Source organism: Paroedura picta, chromosome 1 (genome assembly GCF_049243985.1).
Source record: "Paroedura picta isolate Pp20150507F chromosome 1, Ppicta_v3.0, whole genome shotgun sequence".
NCBI classification, from domain to species: domain Eukaryota; kingdom Metazoa; phylum Chordata; class Lepidosauria; order Squamata; family Gekkonidae; genus Paroedura; species Paroedura picta.
In genome coordinates, this window is record NC_135369.1 from 113,970,656 (window position 1) to 113,990,292 (window position 19,637).

General features: G+C 41.8%; 1 protein-coding gene across 2 annotated transcripts in view; it reads right to left on the bottom strand.

The window, feature by feature from the left end:
• NCOA7 (nuclear receptor coactivator 7) overlaps positions 1-19,637 on the bottom strand; it is a 104,216-nt gene that overhangs the window by 29,278 nt on the left and 55,301 nt on the right. Inside the window, exons 4-10 of one of the 2 annotated variants that reach the window (XM_077300201.1) lie at positions 15,683-15,762; positions 12,946-13,053; positions 11,218-11,331; positions 9,684-9,809; positions 7,733-7,917; positions 4,538-5,544; positions 1,942-2,110 (exon numbers count right to left, since the gene is read on the bottom strand). In XM_077300201.1, coding sequence (XP_077156316.1) covers positions 1,942-2,110; positions 4,538-5,544; positions 7,733-7,917; positions 9,684-9,809; positions 11,218-11,331; positions 12,946-13,053; positions 15,683-15,762 — 1,789 coding nt within the window. Of the gene's footprint in view, positions 1-1,941; positions 2,111-4,537; positions 5,578-7,732; positions 7,918-9,683; positions 9,810-11,217; positions 11,332-12,945; positions 13,054-15,682; positions 15,763-19,637 lie in introns of both variants that reach the window. The other variant, XM_077300194.1, reaches the window with a different exon arrangement.

The following is a 19,637-nucleotide window of genomic DNA, read 5'->3' on the forward strand; positions in this document are numbered from 1 at the left end:
ATTGGCCATCCATCCAACAAATGGCCAATTAGGTAGACTGTTCCACCCCTAACCGTAGACCCTGACCGTAGACTCTGCTGATGGTTCTGAAACCTCCTATTGATGGAATAGGAACCAATTGCTGCTCTTGCTCAGGATTCCACACAGAAGAGAGGTGCATGGCTTGGCTGCATATTTCCCCCAGCACCGAGGCCAGTCACATCAGTATTTTAAGTGAGAAGGAGCTTTTCTGTGGCCTCTCTGTCAGCCAACCATTAGGCAGAAGGGGAAAGCTTTCCCCCCTCAAAAGGAATGCACACCCATGCCCACAGACTCCCCTGCATTGCTCTTGGAAATGCATCTCTCACTTCAGTCAGGGGCAGTTAGAGGCCTCCTTGACAGCAGGCCTGAAGGATCCTGCTGAATTCAGATCAATTTGAACTCAGGTCTTCCTCTACTCCCCACCCCAATTGAAACAGAAAGTGTTCTGCACTCGATTGGGAAAGCTCAGAGCAGGGAGGGGCGCCAAGCACAGCAGGAGTCTCTTTCTTTTCTTGAACGGTGGTAGGGGGGAGAGGACTGGAGACAGCGAGCAGGGTGGTTGTGGAAATAAATCCAAGAGGCATGCTGAGAGAAGTTAGAGCTTCTAACTGCTGAGAGAAGTTAGAGCTTCTGGATCGCAGTCACTTCAAGACAAGCCTTGCAATCGGGAACTAGGAAGTCTTTGAACTGACACCCTGGCCAATCAGGAAAGACTGCTTTGTTTGGAGGCATGAGGCAGCAAGTTAATTCGCAAAGAACAGAGAGCTGCTCATATAGTCATGGCGGTTTTTGAAATATCGAGGCTTATATCCACTCCAGGATATCACGGGGGAAGATTAGGGGCACCATGCAGAGGGAAAATTTAAAGCAGTGGTCCCCAACCTTTCTGAAGCTGGGGACCGGCAGGGCATCAGGCCACGCCCGCGCATCGGGCCGCACCCGCACATCGGGCCGTGCCCCCGGGCTGCGCCCGCACGGGCTACGCCCGCGCACCGGGCCGCGCCCGCATGGGCCGCGCATGCGCGATGCGCGGCCCGGCCCTGATTCCCTCTCCCCGCCCTCCCACAGTAAGAAGCTACCCGGGCCGCAAGCTTGCAGCCTGGGAAGTTTTTTACTGCGAGGTGGGGCGGGGAGAGGGAGCCGCAGCCCGGCGCCATGGCCTTCGCAGCCCGGCACCGGGCTGCGGCCCGCAGGTTGGGGACCACTGATTTAAAGCACCCAAAATAAAAATGGAAATAGAATCCAGTGTAGACTGCAGAGATTTAGTCAATCTGAGAGTGGGTAAAAAGCCCCGTGCAGACTACACCCTGTATTAGAGTCTCCTAAGCTATGGAAGAAAGTCTAGGATGTTTTCTCATGAGCAAAACCCTTTCTGGACTGCTCTGACTTCTCAGGAAATATCGAAGTGGAGTCCACAGGAGTTCCTTGCCATTCCCTCTGCTAATTCAGCACCCATGAGTTCACTTCCAAAGGCAAAAATTTAAAAGACAAGAGGCTTCTCCAAGACTTCAGATAAGACTTTTCTTCTTTAAGTATCAGTTTCCATTGGGGCTCTATAGTGCTAATAGTGGCCACTTAGGCAAGCTTAAAAAATTAAAAGAAAGGTTTGTGGAGGAGGGAGACTGAGCAGATGGTGACACTTGTCACTAATCACCTCACACAATAATTAACAGAATAGTGACACTTGCATGATCACATCGTGCACAGCAGGCCCAATAAACCAGTAAATATACCAAGGAGGGGACACCCACACACTATTACAAGCCATAAGAGTGTTACAAGTAAACATCACAACAGTAATAGTTGTGGGAAAATGCAGTATCTCTTCATCCTTCCTGCAAACAAACAGAAGCAGGCTGCTGAGATAAATGGATTTTACCAGTTAAGAGAGATGTGTATTAAAGAAGATCTCCATCTTACCTCTCTCGAGGGACTGCAAACCAGTACTCGGGTTGCTTCCCTCTTTTGCCATATTGTTGCGCCATAGTGGCACTCTGAGAAGCAAATGACTTCATCATGGGTTTACCCACTTTAATGCACAGGAACATGGGAGGAGTCTTGCTTTTCTCCTCCTTTGAAGGAAGCATATCTGAATCCAGAAAAAAGGCAAGTATGTAGTCATAGCACAGCAAAGAGACCGTAAAAGTCACAGTTTAATCTCTCAACAGATTATGAAATTTCTGTCGCAGTTTTTTCTATTATACATCCCAGGGAAGAAATAATTACTTTAATATGGTATGGCTGGTGTTTTTACTAAAGAGCTTCAGTCTTAGGGCTGGGTTTCAAAATGCATCTTGCAAGCTGAAATTCTTTTTTTTTTTCTGGGACATTCCTTCATTTTGACTGTATTCAGGTCATGGAAAACACCCAGCCACCCACACACTAATTTCCCCCTCTAATTTTACCAGAAATTGCAACAAGAAAAATATTAGAACCACACAAGCCAAACAAATTCATAAGATCACCTTGCCACCTAAACGAAGAGGAAATTACTCCCAAATAAGAAAGTGGTAGCTTCCTCTACCAAGATTTCTAAAACAATATTCTAAATAAAATCATTCCTATAAAATACACACTATACCTACTCAGCTATAAACAACAGAAGCAAGTAGATAGCTGCAGTTCAATAACAACCATATAAAAATGAAAATCTTACAAAATTTATGTTTTCAGCAGAAATTTAAAAAACCACTGATTTTTACATATATATGCCCGCCAAATCACAAAAAGGTTGCATCCAACCGGGCCACTAGCCTTTGGGCACAAGACAGAAGCTACTGCATCAGCACTATCAGAATACCTGTGTGTGTGTTGGTGTGTCAGTACACAATCCCAAACAACTATCCACTGTGACAGTATATATTACCAGATTCAGTTCTCTTCTCCAGTCATTCCCTACAAGGCTTGATGGCCATTCCATACCTTAAATGTGAGGTCAGCAAACACATTCTTGTGTGCAATGAAACTTTATTTGTCAACGTGTAAAGAATCTGAATTAGTATTGGTTCTCTTCCCACTGTAATGTAATACAGTGTAGTGTTTCCTCACCTGTGGGTCAGGACCCCAATATGGATCAAAAAGTCTCTGGAAGTAGACTGCAGGCCAGCCTTCCCTGGTGGTCACTCCTTCCCTTCTCTTTATCATCTTCCTCTTCCTTGTCAAGTTGTCATATTTTCACCCACCCACTTGCAATAATAATGAATGTGTGTGTGAGATGGGGAGAGGCACAATGCTGTCTGGTAGCTATTAACTTTACGAGGAGATGGTAAAAAGCTGGAGAATTGACAAAAGTCGATTGGCATGCCATGGATAAGCCAGAAGAGGATAGAAAGAGGCATGTGCATGCATGAGCTGTCTTAGTACAACTACAGCCTCTTCAGCAGCACAACCTTTTGTCCAGCTCTCTGCAGGACTTCACTGCCATAGATGTACTGCACTGAGCCTGTCACACCAACACCTTTGCCACTATCCACCATCTTCATGCACTCCTGAACCTGCTCCCCACCAGAATGCCTTCACAAACTCTACTCTGGCTAAACTGGCAGAAAAGGGGGAAACATCAGAAAGAGGCCCCTACTCTGAGGTACTTCATCATGGAGAAAATCTTGTGAATCCTCCACTCAAACAAGAAGATTCACTGTCACAACTTTCACCCCATGAGTGACACGTTCTATGGATAGACTTGGTTAGTTGCTGTAACGGAGATCTCTTAATTTTCTTACTCAGTGTGTGTAGGTTAAATCTTCTGACCAAAATACAGGCACCAATAAAAGTCTATAATCTGAAAAACTGCTCTGAAGGTGATTACAGGTAGTATAAAAAAGTTAAGCAGTTTTGCGAAAAAAAACTGTTGAGTACTATCCATGCTCCCTTGCATGTTGGTTTTCACCCAGTGGTAAAGAGAATCACATCTGTCTTCTAAGTTCAGATGGAAACCAGGGAAGTTTCATGGCTTCTATTACACTAAGCCCTTTCCACCGTACTGAAGTTACAAACTGGTCCATTTTTATGATTTAACTGCATCAGTATTTCTCCTTAGTAGGGAAATTGACATATGCTGTCACAAGTGACAAATGTAAGACATGAGATTTGACTACAAATTATAGATACAGACATTTTCCTACATGGAATACTATCATCTTTGACCTGGATAGCCCAGTCAAACTCAGATGCTAACCAGGATCTGTCCTGGCTAATATTTGTATGGAAGACTACCAAATAATATCAGGTCACTACACAGTAGCTAACCATTTCTGAATGTCTCTTGTCTTAGAACCCTATAAGGTCACCATAAGTTGGCTGTGACTTGATGGCTACTTAATGCTGTTATTTGCAGGCGAGACTGCCTCACTGGACTACCCACAACTCCCAAAAACTAGATCAGAAGTGGTGGAAGCAGCAAGAATTAAGTTATTAAAATAATTATGCTAAAATTAAATTAAAATAACAGGAAGAAAAACCCAGTGCTTTGAAAAACCAATAGCTATTTCTCTGACCAAGTTCAAAAGAGGCCTACCTTCAATAGGCACTTGGATTCTCTGCAGGAGCCACAGCCTGATTTCAGATTTATTATCTAGATCAATTTCTTGACAACCCTTTTGGTCTAGATGAGGCAACAATGAAGATGATATTGATCCTTCATGCTCCTTTTTCTCAGGCACTGCTGAGGCAACTTCTGGCAACGGATCTGTCCTTTTTATAGGACATGAATCAGGTCCTACCTTCTTGTTTGTAAAATCTTCATTGGCTTGGGAATGAGAAGAACTAAGTGTGAGGTCTATACCTAATTGTTTATTATTCCCCTCGTCCTTGATTTTAGCCTTACACAAATCATCAGGTGGCTGCAACTCATCTTTATTTAGGTAAAATTCAATTAGCTTGTCTTTATTCAGCTCCTGGTTGGCATCCAGAGTAGTTTCTACCTTATTTGTTGGTGAACTGCCACCCTTGTTTATTTCAGGCACTACATCTAGCTTCTCACAAGACTCTGAATCAATAACCTCTTTACTGCCAACCTCATGCTTTGTCCCTAATAAATCTAATTCTGATCGCTCACAGCTACCCTTATTTGTTGCTCGTAGCTGCACTTTTTCAGTCAGGTTACCATCAGTGGAAACTTGTATTGGTCCCACATCTCTCCTGTCTCCTTTGCCATCGGTCCAAGATAAAGTCTCTTCTAGTTCAATAAAACCATCTTCTTCCAAAAGGGAATTATCTTTGGCTAGGCCCTGAGTAACATTATGTCCAGAACATTCTTTAGTATACTTCTCTAAATGTACTCCTTTTGAAGGATCATCAATGATGGAATCCCCTGACTGTTCTAGTGACACCAAGGAGGCCTTTTCAGAAGGTTTAAAAAGTTCAAAATCTGTAGGTTTCTCTTGGTCTGGAGGCTTTATCAGTTTGGAATTCAAGGTGACGAATTTATTTACTTTCGGTTGCTTCTTCTCCTTGTTCAAGCATTTGAATTTGCTGAAAGGGTTAATGTCCTTCTCAGAGGAAAGGTCTTCCCATTCACCAGGCCTGTACAGAGGACAAAGATCCTTTGGTATGTCGCTGTCATGAAAAACGGTGGATGTATATGGAGTGTTACAAACAGGAAAAAAACAAAAACAAAATGAGAACTAAAACACAACATGGAAAAATAATGTTAAACTAAAATACATCAAAACAATATTTAAATAATAAAAATTAAACTAACAGTTTCCTACAAAATAAAATTTAACTGAATCAAATGGCTATGAAGATGAAGGTGTGATATAACCAACAATGTTAATATCGAAATACATGTAAAAGTAGATAAATGGCTATGTTATTACATATTCTGTAGGCATTTTAGGGATGCAGGAAGAAAAGACAGGCCCAATCTGAGTATTAAGCTGCCACAAAGAGAACAACAATACAGTCATATAATCTTATCAAATTTTCCTATTTATGGTTGATTCTAATCCACTGGAGGCATACAAATCCTGGTTTATCAGTTTGGAAAAATATAAATTTATGAATTACAAGATCCAAATTTTCAGAACTATAATGTAGCTCAAAAGTTTTAGAAAATCATGAACTCTGGAATACAAATATATTTGGAGTTTTTAACACTTGGTCTCTCTGAACTGAAAATATGTCTTGATGAAACACCAAGTTTCAAGATCTCAATTTATTATTAATTTATTATTAATCTATATACCACCCTCCCTTTCAGCTCAGGGCAGTTCATGTAGAACATGGAAGATAGAAAAAAGCACAGTATAATTCAGTATAACAATCATACCATAGCACCCATTATCAATAAAAGGACAAATTAATGAAAATAAATAAATGAAAAATTATTCACATCTGAAGTCCTGCTTTTTGTTTAGAAATTAATGAGGAGAGAAACTGATTATACAAATATAACCCTGACTGCTCTATGGAGGCCTGGGTAAGCTATCAGGCCTGAATGTTTCTGCCATCCTCACAGACTTCAGACAAAATCTCAACTTTAAATTTTAATAGAACTTTGGATAAAAACATGAATAGAAATGAACTGGAAATGTTTCCGGCTCTCTTACTAAGGAGCCAAGAACCCCAAAACATTAAAACCTACATACAGAAAGGGGCAGAGGGCAGCAAACTAACTTGATTGGGATTTATTAAAAACTTCTCATACATGACCAAACATCCATGAGAAAGTACAAACCACAGTTCTGGATTATGAAACATTTTTGTTCTTATGTTGCACTTAACATGGCAGTTTTTCACTGGTGTCCATTTTTCAGCCATTTCAATAAAGGAACAATGAGGAATCATTAACAGTACACAAGCATAAGATGGAAGAGATCCAAGGATATCAGGCCTGCACATACTGTGGACCTTCATATGCCAGCTCTCCTACAGTCTCCAATGTATCATTCACTGCACCAATGTAACTTGCAGCATACAATATTGAAATCTATAATCATCTCTCTTTAATTTACATTTTCTTGCAATAAATACATTCAGGGCAGACATTGGCCCAGTGTAATTAAAATGCTGTGCCCACTCCTATTTTTTTTTAAGTTTCTTTCCTTTTCATCAATTTTCTCTCTGCCTTTTACTCCCACGTATATAGGCCAATTTCATGTCTGTCTATCACAAACAGTAATTTTTGCAACAAGTCTTTAATGTAATTAGGTATTTGTAACAAACAGCAGACTCATAAAATTCAAACTGCCATACCAGACAATTAGAAACTATGAGTTTAGTACTGTGTTATTAAGGTCAATGTTAATGTGGAATGACTTACATTGTATACTGTCTTTTTTATTCAAATGAAATAAATGTATTAATTGGGCTGAGGTTAGGTAATACATATCTCCCTTTTTATATGCTGTCTTGTTGCTTGTGGTCTCCTTCCCCTGTTTTTGTTTATTTATTTATTATATTTATATAACGTCCTCCCCGGAAGCTCAGGGCAGTTCACATGGAACACAGGAATGGGAACAATACAGAGAAGTCATTAGTCATAAAACAATGGAACAATAAATGGCAAACAATAAGAACAATAAATTCATAACTGGAGCATACTGATGGGCCCATGAATGATCAGTACAGGCATTAGATTCAGTTTCATGGGAGGAAGGTTCGGGGACCCAGTGGAAGATGTTGGAACTAGTGGACCTCAACTGAATGCCTGCTTCTTCCTCCACCTCCCACTCGCATGCAAAGAAGATCAATAAAGAATATGTCTTACGATGGCAGAGCATCCTTAATCTTCATGTGTGAGATATCGTTGTACAAAGCAATTGAAATAATCTCCTCCATAGGACAAAGGAGTCCATATTCTTCACAGCCATTCTCAATTACCAGAGGGTCCGACTTGTGAGGGTCAAACATGATGTTATTTGGAGTGACTAACATGACCCCCCCAACCACGCCCTTGAAATAAAATAAATAAATGACCATTTAGCATATCAGATCATTGTCACATGCTCACAGAATACTCTTATGTCTGTCATCCTGCTCCTACATACTCTCCTGAAATCTTTATAGTCCTCTTCCCTCTCTCAAGCAGTTAAGCTATTTATTACTGTGGTGACCCTCAGGGCAACGCTGTATTAGAACTAACAATTCAGAGTGGTCAAAACAAGTTTATCTTTCGCCGAGAAGGCCAAAGTTATAAAGAAGAATGCAGGTGTTTAAATTTCATCTTCAACTGCAATGAAACAGAGCTCCTGCTTGTTAATTAACTAGAATTACAACATTAAGATTTTTGAGTCAATACAATCTGTATTGGCTTATCTCTACTGGATACCTACAGGAACTAGGAATAATTCAAATTTCTGTTTAAAAGCACACATATGACTCATGCCAACATTTAATCTTAGAACAGTTTTTTAATTTAGATAAGGTTTCCTCTAATGGCTGAATTCATAAATCAGTTGTAGGCATTTAAAGGTCTAGCAAGGAAAACATGAGCTGAATAAATTAACCTGTGACCACAAAACCAAACTCAGTTTATCTACAGTTTATGGAGGTCTGCAAGGGATTTAGTAAGCTCTCAGTTTTTGCTTAAAAATGGACATAAAAAGGGAATGTTGTCCTGCACTACAAACCCCAACAAATGTTGTGGGGCTGCACTGGACTTGATGGATCATAATGTGTGCTTACCTGACTGAAAGAGTCCAAAGGTGAACTTCTATTCTGATTCAAACTAATTAACTCCCTGTCAAACCACTGTCAATGGGTTTTTCACCTTATTTTCCTATTGTCAGAATTCAAGTTTTTCCCACAGGGGGTTGTGGTCAAGGGAGTCTGTCAAGACCTGGATTCTATCCAATGTAGTTATTAGTGGTGGTTGGAAGCCAGAAAGGGTCTGTTTGAGGGGGCCTGCCTAAGCCTAAATGTCCTGGATTTGAAATTCCTGTGACTCCAATGATGCCTCATGCTGTGGCTATAGGAGTCATAACATGTATCCTCTCAATCCTGTACCCCTGCTATTCTCTCAGGCGAACAGGATGTGCTAGTTGAAATATTTTATCTTGCTTGCTCCGACTGAGCTCCAGCCCAGTGTTTAGTTCTGTCTCTGAGAGTGTGGAAGTTGTAAGTGCTATCTGCCTTGTAGAGATCTGTTTGCCTTTGAATCTCTTGGCTTTGTGGCCAGCAAAGCCCCTAAAGGCTTGATGTTCTTTCAGTGGAGAAATTCACTGAAAGAAATTCTTGAAAGACTGAAAGTCAATTTAGTTAAAAATGACAATCTTTTAAATTTGCAAATTGAATTTTATACATCTGCTAACCCTTTCAAGAGTTTGCTAGGGGAAATACTGTCAAACAATGCACATTCTGTATTTGTACTATTTAAGGATTCTACACTCCATCTTGCTGTATATTTGTGGCCACTACCCCAAGGCACTGCTAGAGTCAAAGAACCTTCCCCAGCATAAAAGGTCCGCTGATAAGAAGGGGAAATAAGATCAAACATCCACTCCCTCTACCAGCAAAACTTCCTACTCCAGTAAAAGCTAACCTGTCAGAAGAGGAACAAGTGGCCATATTGCCTAGTTCACAATTCTTATTGCAATCACCTGTACTGGGTGACTTGTTTTGGAGAGGGGAAGGTGGGGAAGATCTGCTTCTAAGAAAGAATACAAGACAGAATACATGAAGCCTAACTTGCCGCAAATGAAACCATTAGAAACTTCTACCTTGCCATCTGTGAAATATCGACAATTCATTTTTAAAAACTTGACAACAGTTGGCTCATCTTCCTCTGATGTCGAAGACAGGACTCTTTGGATCGGTCTGCAAGCCCTTCTTGCCAAGTCAGCATCCTTGAAGAATAAACATAGTGCTGTAAAATTCCATGCAAATTTATATTTCACATCCTTCTCATATAAAAACATGACATTATGCAGAAATTATACCAGTTATAGAGAAACTAGAAATATAGCCTGCTGTATAAGGGATACAGCGGGCGCTAGGCACTCACAGTTTGGTGTGTCCTGCGGCGACGGCTCCCTCCCTGTGGCGTCGTGTCTAAGCGGCGGCGGCGGCAGGGAGGCTTCGTCTGGCAGCGGCAGCCGCGCTCCGCGAGACTGCCGGGGGATTCGTCTGGCAGCGGCCTGACGCAGCGAGAGGCGCTTTGTGCCTCTCACCTCGTCAGGCCACTGGGCAGGCAGCCCCCGGCAGCCGCGCTCCGCGCGACTGCCAGGGGCTCCCTTGGTCAGCGGCGCTCTGCACGGCTGCCAGGGGCTCCCTCGGGTAGCGGCCTGATGTGGTGAGAGGCGCTTTGCGCCTCTCGCCGCATCAGGCCGGGAGCAACTGAGAGCCGCGCTGCGCGCAGCTCGCAGTTGCTGGGGCTGGGAATCGGAGGGACCTCCGATTGGTCCCTCCGATTGGTCCCTCCGATTGTCTGTCCACAGGAAGGGTCCAATCCGAACCCTTCCTCATCACGGACAGATCCCACCCCAGAAGCCCTTAGCGAATTATTTTGTCCGCGGTGCCCGTGGCGCCGCGGGCAGTGTTTAGATGGTTTTCCATCCAATTTAGAGATTTATGTGACCTGAACCACTTGCATATTGACAATGGCAGACATTTGTAATTTATAAAATTACAGAAATTCCTCCTCTGTTACCCTTCAATGTTACATTTGCATACATGAAAGCTGATGTCACAAGTCCTGTACTAATTACCAAACAAGTCAAAAGATCAAAATTATATGGAAAGATCTCTCTGTTGCAGCTCTTTTTCAGGCCACCACTGACTAGTCCTGGAAATGAGAGCAATGCCTGTGTGCAAAAGCACCACAATGTGGATTCCTCCCATATAGTCTTGGTCTTCTGAAGTTACTTATCTCCATGCAAAAGTACTGTTCTGTAATCTCTCCCCACATTTTTAACACTGATGTAGGAAGAACAAAACTAAATTTGAATCTGTTGTGACTGGCCTTTACAGCCCAAAAGTGGTTCTTGGGGTGGGAAGGTTTATAGAGGCTCCCTGTGCAAATCAAGCTGTTTTCTCAAGCTATGAGAGATGCCCCATTTTCCCCTCTATGGAACAATTATCCAGTCCACTGCTTTGTATGCACGCCAACAGCTGCCAGCAAAATAAATAACTATATCAAGTATACTGTTGTAAGCAACCCTTGTTTTGAGGAAATGAAACTGTAATGTCAAAGAGACGTGAGTAATTATTTTACCAATTTGTCGGAGGACAAATAATGCTTATGAGAGTTCTTACAAGAAGTTTATCATATTCTGCATCTGATGATGATGGTGAAACAGGAGCACCAGGACTTGAAGAAGCTAGCTTTCCAGCAGCGGAAACAGGATCAGTATTTGGCACATACAGAACCTACACCAAAATATAAACAAAACTGAATATACTATATAAGAGAAATATTAGGTTATCAGGATCTATCAACCACTGTGAAAATAACCACATTGGAGAACAGAGTTTTAAAGTAACAAACGAAAAGTATATACAAATGATCACTAGACTGGACTCTGTTAATGTAGAGCACTTTCTTTTCATCGAAAAGTGGATGAGCAAGCTGTTTGCGGAAGGCTAAGAGCTCCTATCTCTGTATAAACTACCGTCTAATGCAATCCTTCACTCAGATTCATGGGCTGAATTTTCAGTCTATTGAAAAATCAATGAGATTTTAAAAGATGCAACTGGGTGCGTGTTTTCATTCACATGCCGTATTTATCATTAGGTATTTGCAATTCAGTTTGGACAGTGTGAAAAGCACCTGAATCAATGTTGATTTGGACACTTTTTGGTTTGAACTGACCTTACCTTGTAGTTAAACTGCCCAAATCAGCCTTGACCAAATCACGAAACCATGATTTGGGAACAATCTGGTCATGTAGAGCTTGGACAGTTTAAAGGGATAACATTTTTCCTATCCTGTCTATTCTTCGGATGGGAGGGGGTGGAGTTTGAGGTAGAGTCACCAAATTCACAGCATAGCTGTGAGAGCTTCTCTTCAATCTTTCTAAAACTAGGGTGTTCTTTTGAGGCTCCCACAGCTATGATGCAAATTTTACGCCTCTACCTTAAACCCCTTTCCCCCACCAAGACCACAAAATAGATGGAAAGGGAAAATGTCCCACTGACTTTAATGGCACCGAATCATAGCCAGGAAATGGTGCTTTGGATTCGACCTGGATCTATTTGTAATGGTCCTTTTTGCTGTTTTTTTGTTGTTGTTTGTTTTGCACATGCCTAGTTATCACATGATCAGACCTGACCACTTTAGACTTGACTTGAAGGCAAATTTTAAATGCCATAGTAGACAGGATGAAAAGTGTCTCCCCCGCCCTCAAATATAGAAAAACCTGAAAAGCTAGGAGAGTCAAACTAAGATCCTATATCTCAGGAAAATTCAGAAGTTTGTTGCCCCAAGAAAGCATCATTATAGAACTGTCTTCCAGCGTTACAAATACAAAAGGGATAGCCATGTTAGTCCTTAACAGTCATGTGAATCACTAGACTGGAATAAGGAAGAACAAGGAAATCAAAATCAACTCCTGTCCTCAGCAGGACTATTCAGAAGAAGCAATACCTTATCTTTCCTTCCTCCAGCTAAAATTGTGCTGCTATTCCTTCTTGCATGTCCTGCAACTCTAGATATGATTTTGCCCTGGATCATAACAGGCTGCAGAGACAGATAGGAACACAGAAAAGGTCCATTTCCTGTGCAAGAATTGGTGAGACACTCATGGGAATTCTGAAACTCATGACAATGGATGTATCTAGTAGAATGTGCTTCAGACAGCAGGGAGAACAATAGATCCACAGACTTTTGGCACAATAAATGCATATCTAAAATTACTACCTGGCTCCAAATATTTATTTTCACTTCAATCATTGTGGTTGTTTCAAAATTATTTAAGCATTGCAGTGTTCTATGCTCACATATCTAATCTTTAGCAATTGGGGATTTAGTCTTGACGTAATTACCTGGCCTGGAACAATTGTGTGTGTGAAAAGCTTATTGAGTTCCACAAGTTTGTTTGGAGTGATATTAAACTTCAGGGCAATGCTGTTTAGGGTGTCTTGACTTCCAGCCTGAAGAAAGAAAGAAAGAAAGAAAGAAAGAAAGAAAGAAAGAAAGAAAGAAAGAAAGAAAGAAAGAAAGAAAGAAAGAAAGAAAGAAAGAAAGAAAGAAAGAAAGAAAGATTTCAAACTCATAACATAAGGAAACAACTCAAAAGACTAGAAATTCATATTTTTATTACTAATACTGTAACAAAATAATTATATAATTACAATGCATCGCAAAATAGCATCTATCAAATCTTTCTTTTCAATTAGTAGCCTACAACAAACTTTAAAATGAAATTGTACAAACTGAAATCATTCTGCTGTTACATATACATTTGTATTTTCAGACTGTGGTCTGCATTGTTCCATACAGTTATGTATCACTGTTTGCTTACAAACAAGAAATGAAATTTAAGTTCATAAAACTTGTCCACTTGGCCTAGTCTAGCCCACTGTATATTAAGGCACATGCCAACATCAGAACAGTCCTTGATACAGCTGCAATCCTAGTTCAAACACAGAAAGGCTTGCATTTGACCTCTGGGAAACACCAAGGATACAACAAGCATGCCTGCACATGTACGTCTTTACTAGGCACACAAGGATCAGTAGGAAACACTCCCATATTTGATGGTAGGAATACAAATGAAAACAAAACCCTCATTGTGTGGCAAGTCCACTAGGTTCTCTGCTTACAAAACACAAGGATGGTGTATACAGAGCAAGCTAGTTTCTCCTCTGTGTAAATATAATTAACGCCACTATAATTATACTAAGGTTTAACCACCTTAGTATGTCTGCCTACTTTCTTCTCACCTTGTATCTGTTAATTTCTGACAAGCCTGTTGTCTTTTACTGAAGAGAATGGAAAAGGACAGCCAAAATGACTTAGGGCCTGGATTGCCCTTCCCAGTTAGGAAAAACAAAATCCTTAGACATAGTGATAGCTATTAGCTATCACCAATACACTGTGGACAATTCTATCAATGGCTATTAGCCATGGTAGACAAATGTAAAAACCTTTGTTAGAGGCTCTACAGCATATGCAAATTCACGGTAAGAAAATGGCTGCTGAAAGGTAATAACTAATGACTCCTTACTTCCATGTGACCATTCCCCCTTCTTATTTTCTAAATTAAATTTGCCAGGACTCTTGCTCATATGGAAGTCACAGCTTTCAATAATAATCCCAGACACAGAGGGTAACTGCAGTAATTCATAGTGACTAAAATATACTCTGTATATGCTCATAAGCATAGCTTTAAATAAAATTACATTTCCCAGAACTAAAAATACCATCCAGGGCCTACCCAGAGTTAAAACAGAGACCTTTACCATTTCATCCACCTCTTCCCATCCAGCCTGCCAAGAATCATGAACTACTGAAAATGTTATTGCTTGAATATATTTTGTGCTCTATTGTTACTACCCAAATACAAAGCCTTGAATGCAATGGAGGGTACCCCCTCACTGCCTCCAGGAGCAGAACTTCACATTGTAAGATTTATTTTCTAACTTCTAGCACGGAAAGGCTATATTCTGGCTTCTGCCATGTTAATGAATTATATGCAGCTATATAAAGCTCTCCTTGGCATTCTGTCTACTTTCTGCTAGTTCAAATGTGCCTCAGTGAGAAATGTGGATTTTTTTTCCCAGTAGAAAAGGTAAAGGGGTTTGTTTCTCCTATTTTACAAATATGGTATAGAATATGAAAGCTTGACAGAAGTTGAGAAACTTGTATAGAAAATAGGGTGCATGTGAGGAAACACAAAGAAGGGGAAGGAATAAGAAACTAGGAAATTTTGATTCCTAAGAATGTCTCTGCTCCAAGGCTTCTGCTTGCCTAACCCTGTCCCTGGATGTACATAGGCTGGTGTGGGCTGTAGTCAACTAAGCACAATGTTTATGTAGCTTTGAATGTGAGCTGTGCAATGCAGAAAGGGGATTTTTTTCAACTTGTTTATCACCTTTCCACACATACTGTATTTGTCTATGGAGAGTCCTGACAGTATCCTAACTGTAAAATTACCCCCCTTTTCCCATCACTGCAAGATATTTAAATAGAATGGTGAATTTTCTGTACTCTACTGTCTCTTTTTTGTTCAAAGCTTTGTTGGGTTTGCCAGGGAATTTCTGTTATTCCATTTTTACATTCATGAAATAATGAATTCCTGTATACATGGGTGTTCTCATGCAGAAATCCTTATTCTATTTTGCCAACAGTTTCTATATTTCTATATTGCTCCTTCTAGTAGAAAAGTTTAATTCTTAGGAATTTAGATTTTGCAGATCAGAAAACAGCCTGCATTCTCTATAATGGCCAAATGTCACTGTTTTTGTTGTATAAAGCCACAGAGTAGTTGTTTTCCTCTTCAGAGTTGAAAACAGCTTTGTGGTAGTGTTAATACACACAGCTATATGTGTACTAGGAGAAGGAGGTATCCACAAGTCACATATATGGGTGTGATCAAGATACTTGTGTTTGAGATTACATGCCCTCCCTATACTTGGACTCAAGGCTCTGCTTGTAGGAAGTACAAAAGAAGCAATGAACACTGAGGATGTAATTTAAATGGCATCTGGAAACCATACCACTGGCATGACATTTTCCCAGAATAAATACATCAATGAGTTGTGTGCAAATAGTTCTTACCGTATATTCTATTGTACCATGGGGTTTCTGAAAGACCATTTTCTTTTCTTTCTTCTCGTTAGTTCTGGTTTGATTGTTATCTGAACAAGAAACCAGGTGATCAGTTAGGCAAGTTGAATATTTAAAGAACTACCCAAAGAAGTCATGGCTTACTGTCATTTAAAGCAGTGGTCCCCAACCCCTGGTCTGGAGACCGGGACCGGTCCGTAGATCAGTCAGTACCGGGCCACGGCTCCTCCTCGTCCTCCTCCCTGGCTGCTGCCTCGAGGGCTGCCCTGCCACTTTGCTGCCGGCTCACCTTTGGTGATCTCCAGCGGCTGCCATGGCTGGGGCTCCCCCTCGGCGTGACACTGCACAGCTGCTGGCAGTGCCCCCCAGTGAGTGGCAGAAAGTCAGGGGCGCCGGCAGGAAAACAAGCAGAGGAGGGGCTCTGGCGGCGGCAACGTCCCTAAGCAAAAAACTATCCCCCCGAGCCTCAGTAAAATTAACAAGCGTTGACCAATCCCTGGTGATAAAAAGATTGGGGACCACTGATTTAAAGTACTGAATAGTATCTCTTATAGTATTAAACTAATAATAATATATTCCAAATAGCAGCCATGTGAGTAAAACCTGAAACTGGAAATTAATTAACAAAGAATAGCTTGCATGTAGTAGTCTATGGGGCCCAACTAGGCCACTTCCATCTTTGATCTTTCCAGCTTGGTACTAAAATGAAATATTATTTAGAATTAATAAATATAACTATGCTAAGTAGCCAGAACAATATATGAATAGCATTATTGAGTTTGTGAGTTGTTACACTTGTCTGTAATCCCATTCATGTTATTATTATCATTACCATTATTATTCATTATATTTCTTACTCACCCCTCTCAGAATTGACTCGCGGCGAGTTACAAGAATAAAACCCCAATACATAAAAACATAAAACCAAATCCCAACCAACTCTGTTGATGAGAAAAATAAAAAACCCTTGTTCACCTCCCATAACCCCACCCTTCATCTGCACCTCAGGACCCAAATCCCCAGGGATGCTGATAGTTCTTGATTGTGGAGGGGCCCCTGTGAACTCCCGCACACTGGCCTCAACCAAAAACCTGGCGGAAGAGCTCTATTTTACAGGCCTGGCAGAATGGTGAGAGCTCTTAGCTCTTCTGGAACCAAAAAGGCCCTGGCGAAGGCCAGGTAAACTTCTTGTGGGCCAGGAATCACCAACAGGTTAGTACCCGCAGAACACAAGGTCCTGCAGGGAGTAGGGTTGTTCACAGTGGCGTCCTAATCGGCCGTTCCAGGGAGCTCCATGCCTTTGTGTGTGTGCCGAGTTATGCACCAGTGCGCGCCCCGCCCCTCCCCTCCCCCTGTGGCACAGTGCTGGCCGCGTCAGCCTGGAACGGCCGATTCAAACACAGCCTCACACAACCCTAATGGGAAGCATAAGGCAATAGGCAGCCCCTCAGATATATGGGGCCCAGACCATGAAGGGTCTTAAAGGTCAAAACCAGAACCTTGAACTTGATCTGGGCCACAATTAGCAACCAATGCCTTAGCACTGGCTGGATATAGGCTCTCTAAGATGTTCCTGTGAGGAACCTGGATGCTGCATTTTGCACCAGCCGCAATTTCTGGGTCAAGGATGAGGGTAGGCCTGCGTAGAGTGAGTTACAGAAGTCAATCCCGGAGGTAAGCAGCACATGGCTCACTATGGCCAGGAGTTCCAGGGACAGATAGGGCACTAGTAGCCTTGCCTGGCTACTAGATGGAAAAATGCCAGGCGTGCTACTCTCATGATCTGCACCTCCATAGTAAGCAAGGCGTCCAAGATCACACCCAGATTCCTAGCACACGGCATGATGCTGAGTTGCACCCTGGCCAGGTCAGGTAAGTGCACTTCCTGATCTGTCCCCTTCCTTCCCAGCCACAGGACCTTCATCTTAGAGGGGTTGAGTTTCAGGCGACCCTGCTGGCAAATGTATCCGTGGGGGGGGGGATTCTGGCTGGCCGTCCATCAGGAGATAGAGCTGGGTGTCATCCGCATATTGGTGACGACCCAGCCCTAAACTCCAGACCAGCTGGGCCAGAGGGCGCATAAAGATGTTAAAGTGCGTGGGGGAGAGGACCACCCCCATGGAACTCCACATGGGAATTGAAAGGGGTGTGCCAACTCACCTGGTTCCATAGGAAGGAGAACAGCCATTGAAGGGTTGTCCCACAAATCCCTGCCCCAGCAAGGCGGTGGACCAAAAGCTTGTGGTCAACCACATCAAATGCAGCTGACAGATCTAACATTATGAGAATGGCCCACCCACTGCTATCCAGCTGGCACTGGAGGTCATCCACCAAGGCAACCAGGACAGTCTCCACCCTCTGGTGGAGATAAGCTCTGTGAATGCTAGGCAATTTTTATTATGAAGTGGAAAAGTTTAAAATGCATCACTTTATTGTTTATGTATTTAGCAAACACTGCTCTTAAACTATTACATAATGTATGAACTAATGTACTGCAAAATTATTTTGCAAATGAATGCTTGTTCACCAAGTCAAGATCTTATGTGCCACATGCTTTGATAGGAATTGTCTGGTATGATAAGTAATTTGCCTGTATGTGTACATGTGTATGCTTGCACAGAATTATGGCAAAGCTGGACTACATCAATTTTAATCTTAAGATTTGTTTAAAGAATGGGGGTGTGAAAAGCTCAAAAGCTATCCACTCTAGCTGTGCTGGTCACTTCCCGAGAAGCAGTCTTCCTTCCAACCTAGCAGTTGAACAAAACAGAAATCAAGTGGCTTCTTAAAGACTAACCATATTTATTCCAGTATGAGCTTTCATAAACCAGAAGTTGTTTCCTCAATCACAATGCAAAGAAAAGAAACTAATTTACCTCATTTTAATAAAGATGCAAAAGGGGAAGAGGAAAGAGCAGAGTTCAGCAAAGAGATGCCTGGTATCATAAATCATGTGTGACATCAACAGTGTAGCCATGGGCACCCATGTGGCCCCACAAGTATGCTTGCTAATAAATTTATGATTAACGTAGAACAATGCTTCCCAAACTCCTAACAGCTCACACCGCTCTTATACTTGCGATACACTGATTACATCTTTATTGTCTGGGCACATCGCAAAGAAGTCCTGGACAGATTCCACCAGGCATTCAATGACTTTCACCCCAACATAAACCTGACAATAAACTAATCTATGTTAATAAAAACAATTCTAGACACTACTGTACAAATACACAATGGATGCACAGATGCCACCTTATATCAGAAACCTGCTAACATATCTACATGCCTTCAGCTACTATCCTAAATATACCATTTGATTGATTGAATATAGCCAGGCTCTAGCTACAGCCACATCTGGTCCAATAATATAGACAGATATTATCAGCAACTTACAAGCTGTACTGGACAATGACAGTTCTCTTTCCAAAATCCTGAGCATAGGGATGCCAGCCTCCAGGTGGAACCTGGGAATCCCCTGGAATTACAGCTCCCGTCCAGACTACAAAGAACAAACCTTTTCCACTAGGAGGGGTAAAACGCGCATGGCCTCCTGCTTGCAAATGCAGGCTGGTAAACTTAATGCCTGCAGCCCTCCATATAGGAGATCTGAAAGCTAAAAATAGCATGACTTGGTCAGATCACCTTGCCCTGAAGGCCCAGTTCCATATACCGCTCCCTCCTTGTATAGGTGGGGGGAGAATTTATGCCTGCCTACAGAGACTGATGGATCCAAATGATTTCCTGAATGCTCTGTGGGGCCTAATGCCTCCTGGTAAATTGATTGATGACTGCCAAAAAGAGTTATTGACTGCCATTGAGGATACAAGGTATGAAAAAACAACTAGAAAGGGAAAAAATAAGGAGTCCCCTTCCCCAAGTTCTTCAGAGGTGACATGTGGTTTATTTAGAACATTCATACCTTGCTTTTATCCTCAAAGAGACT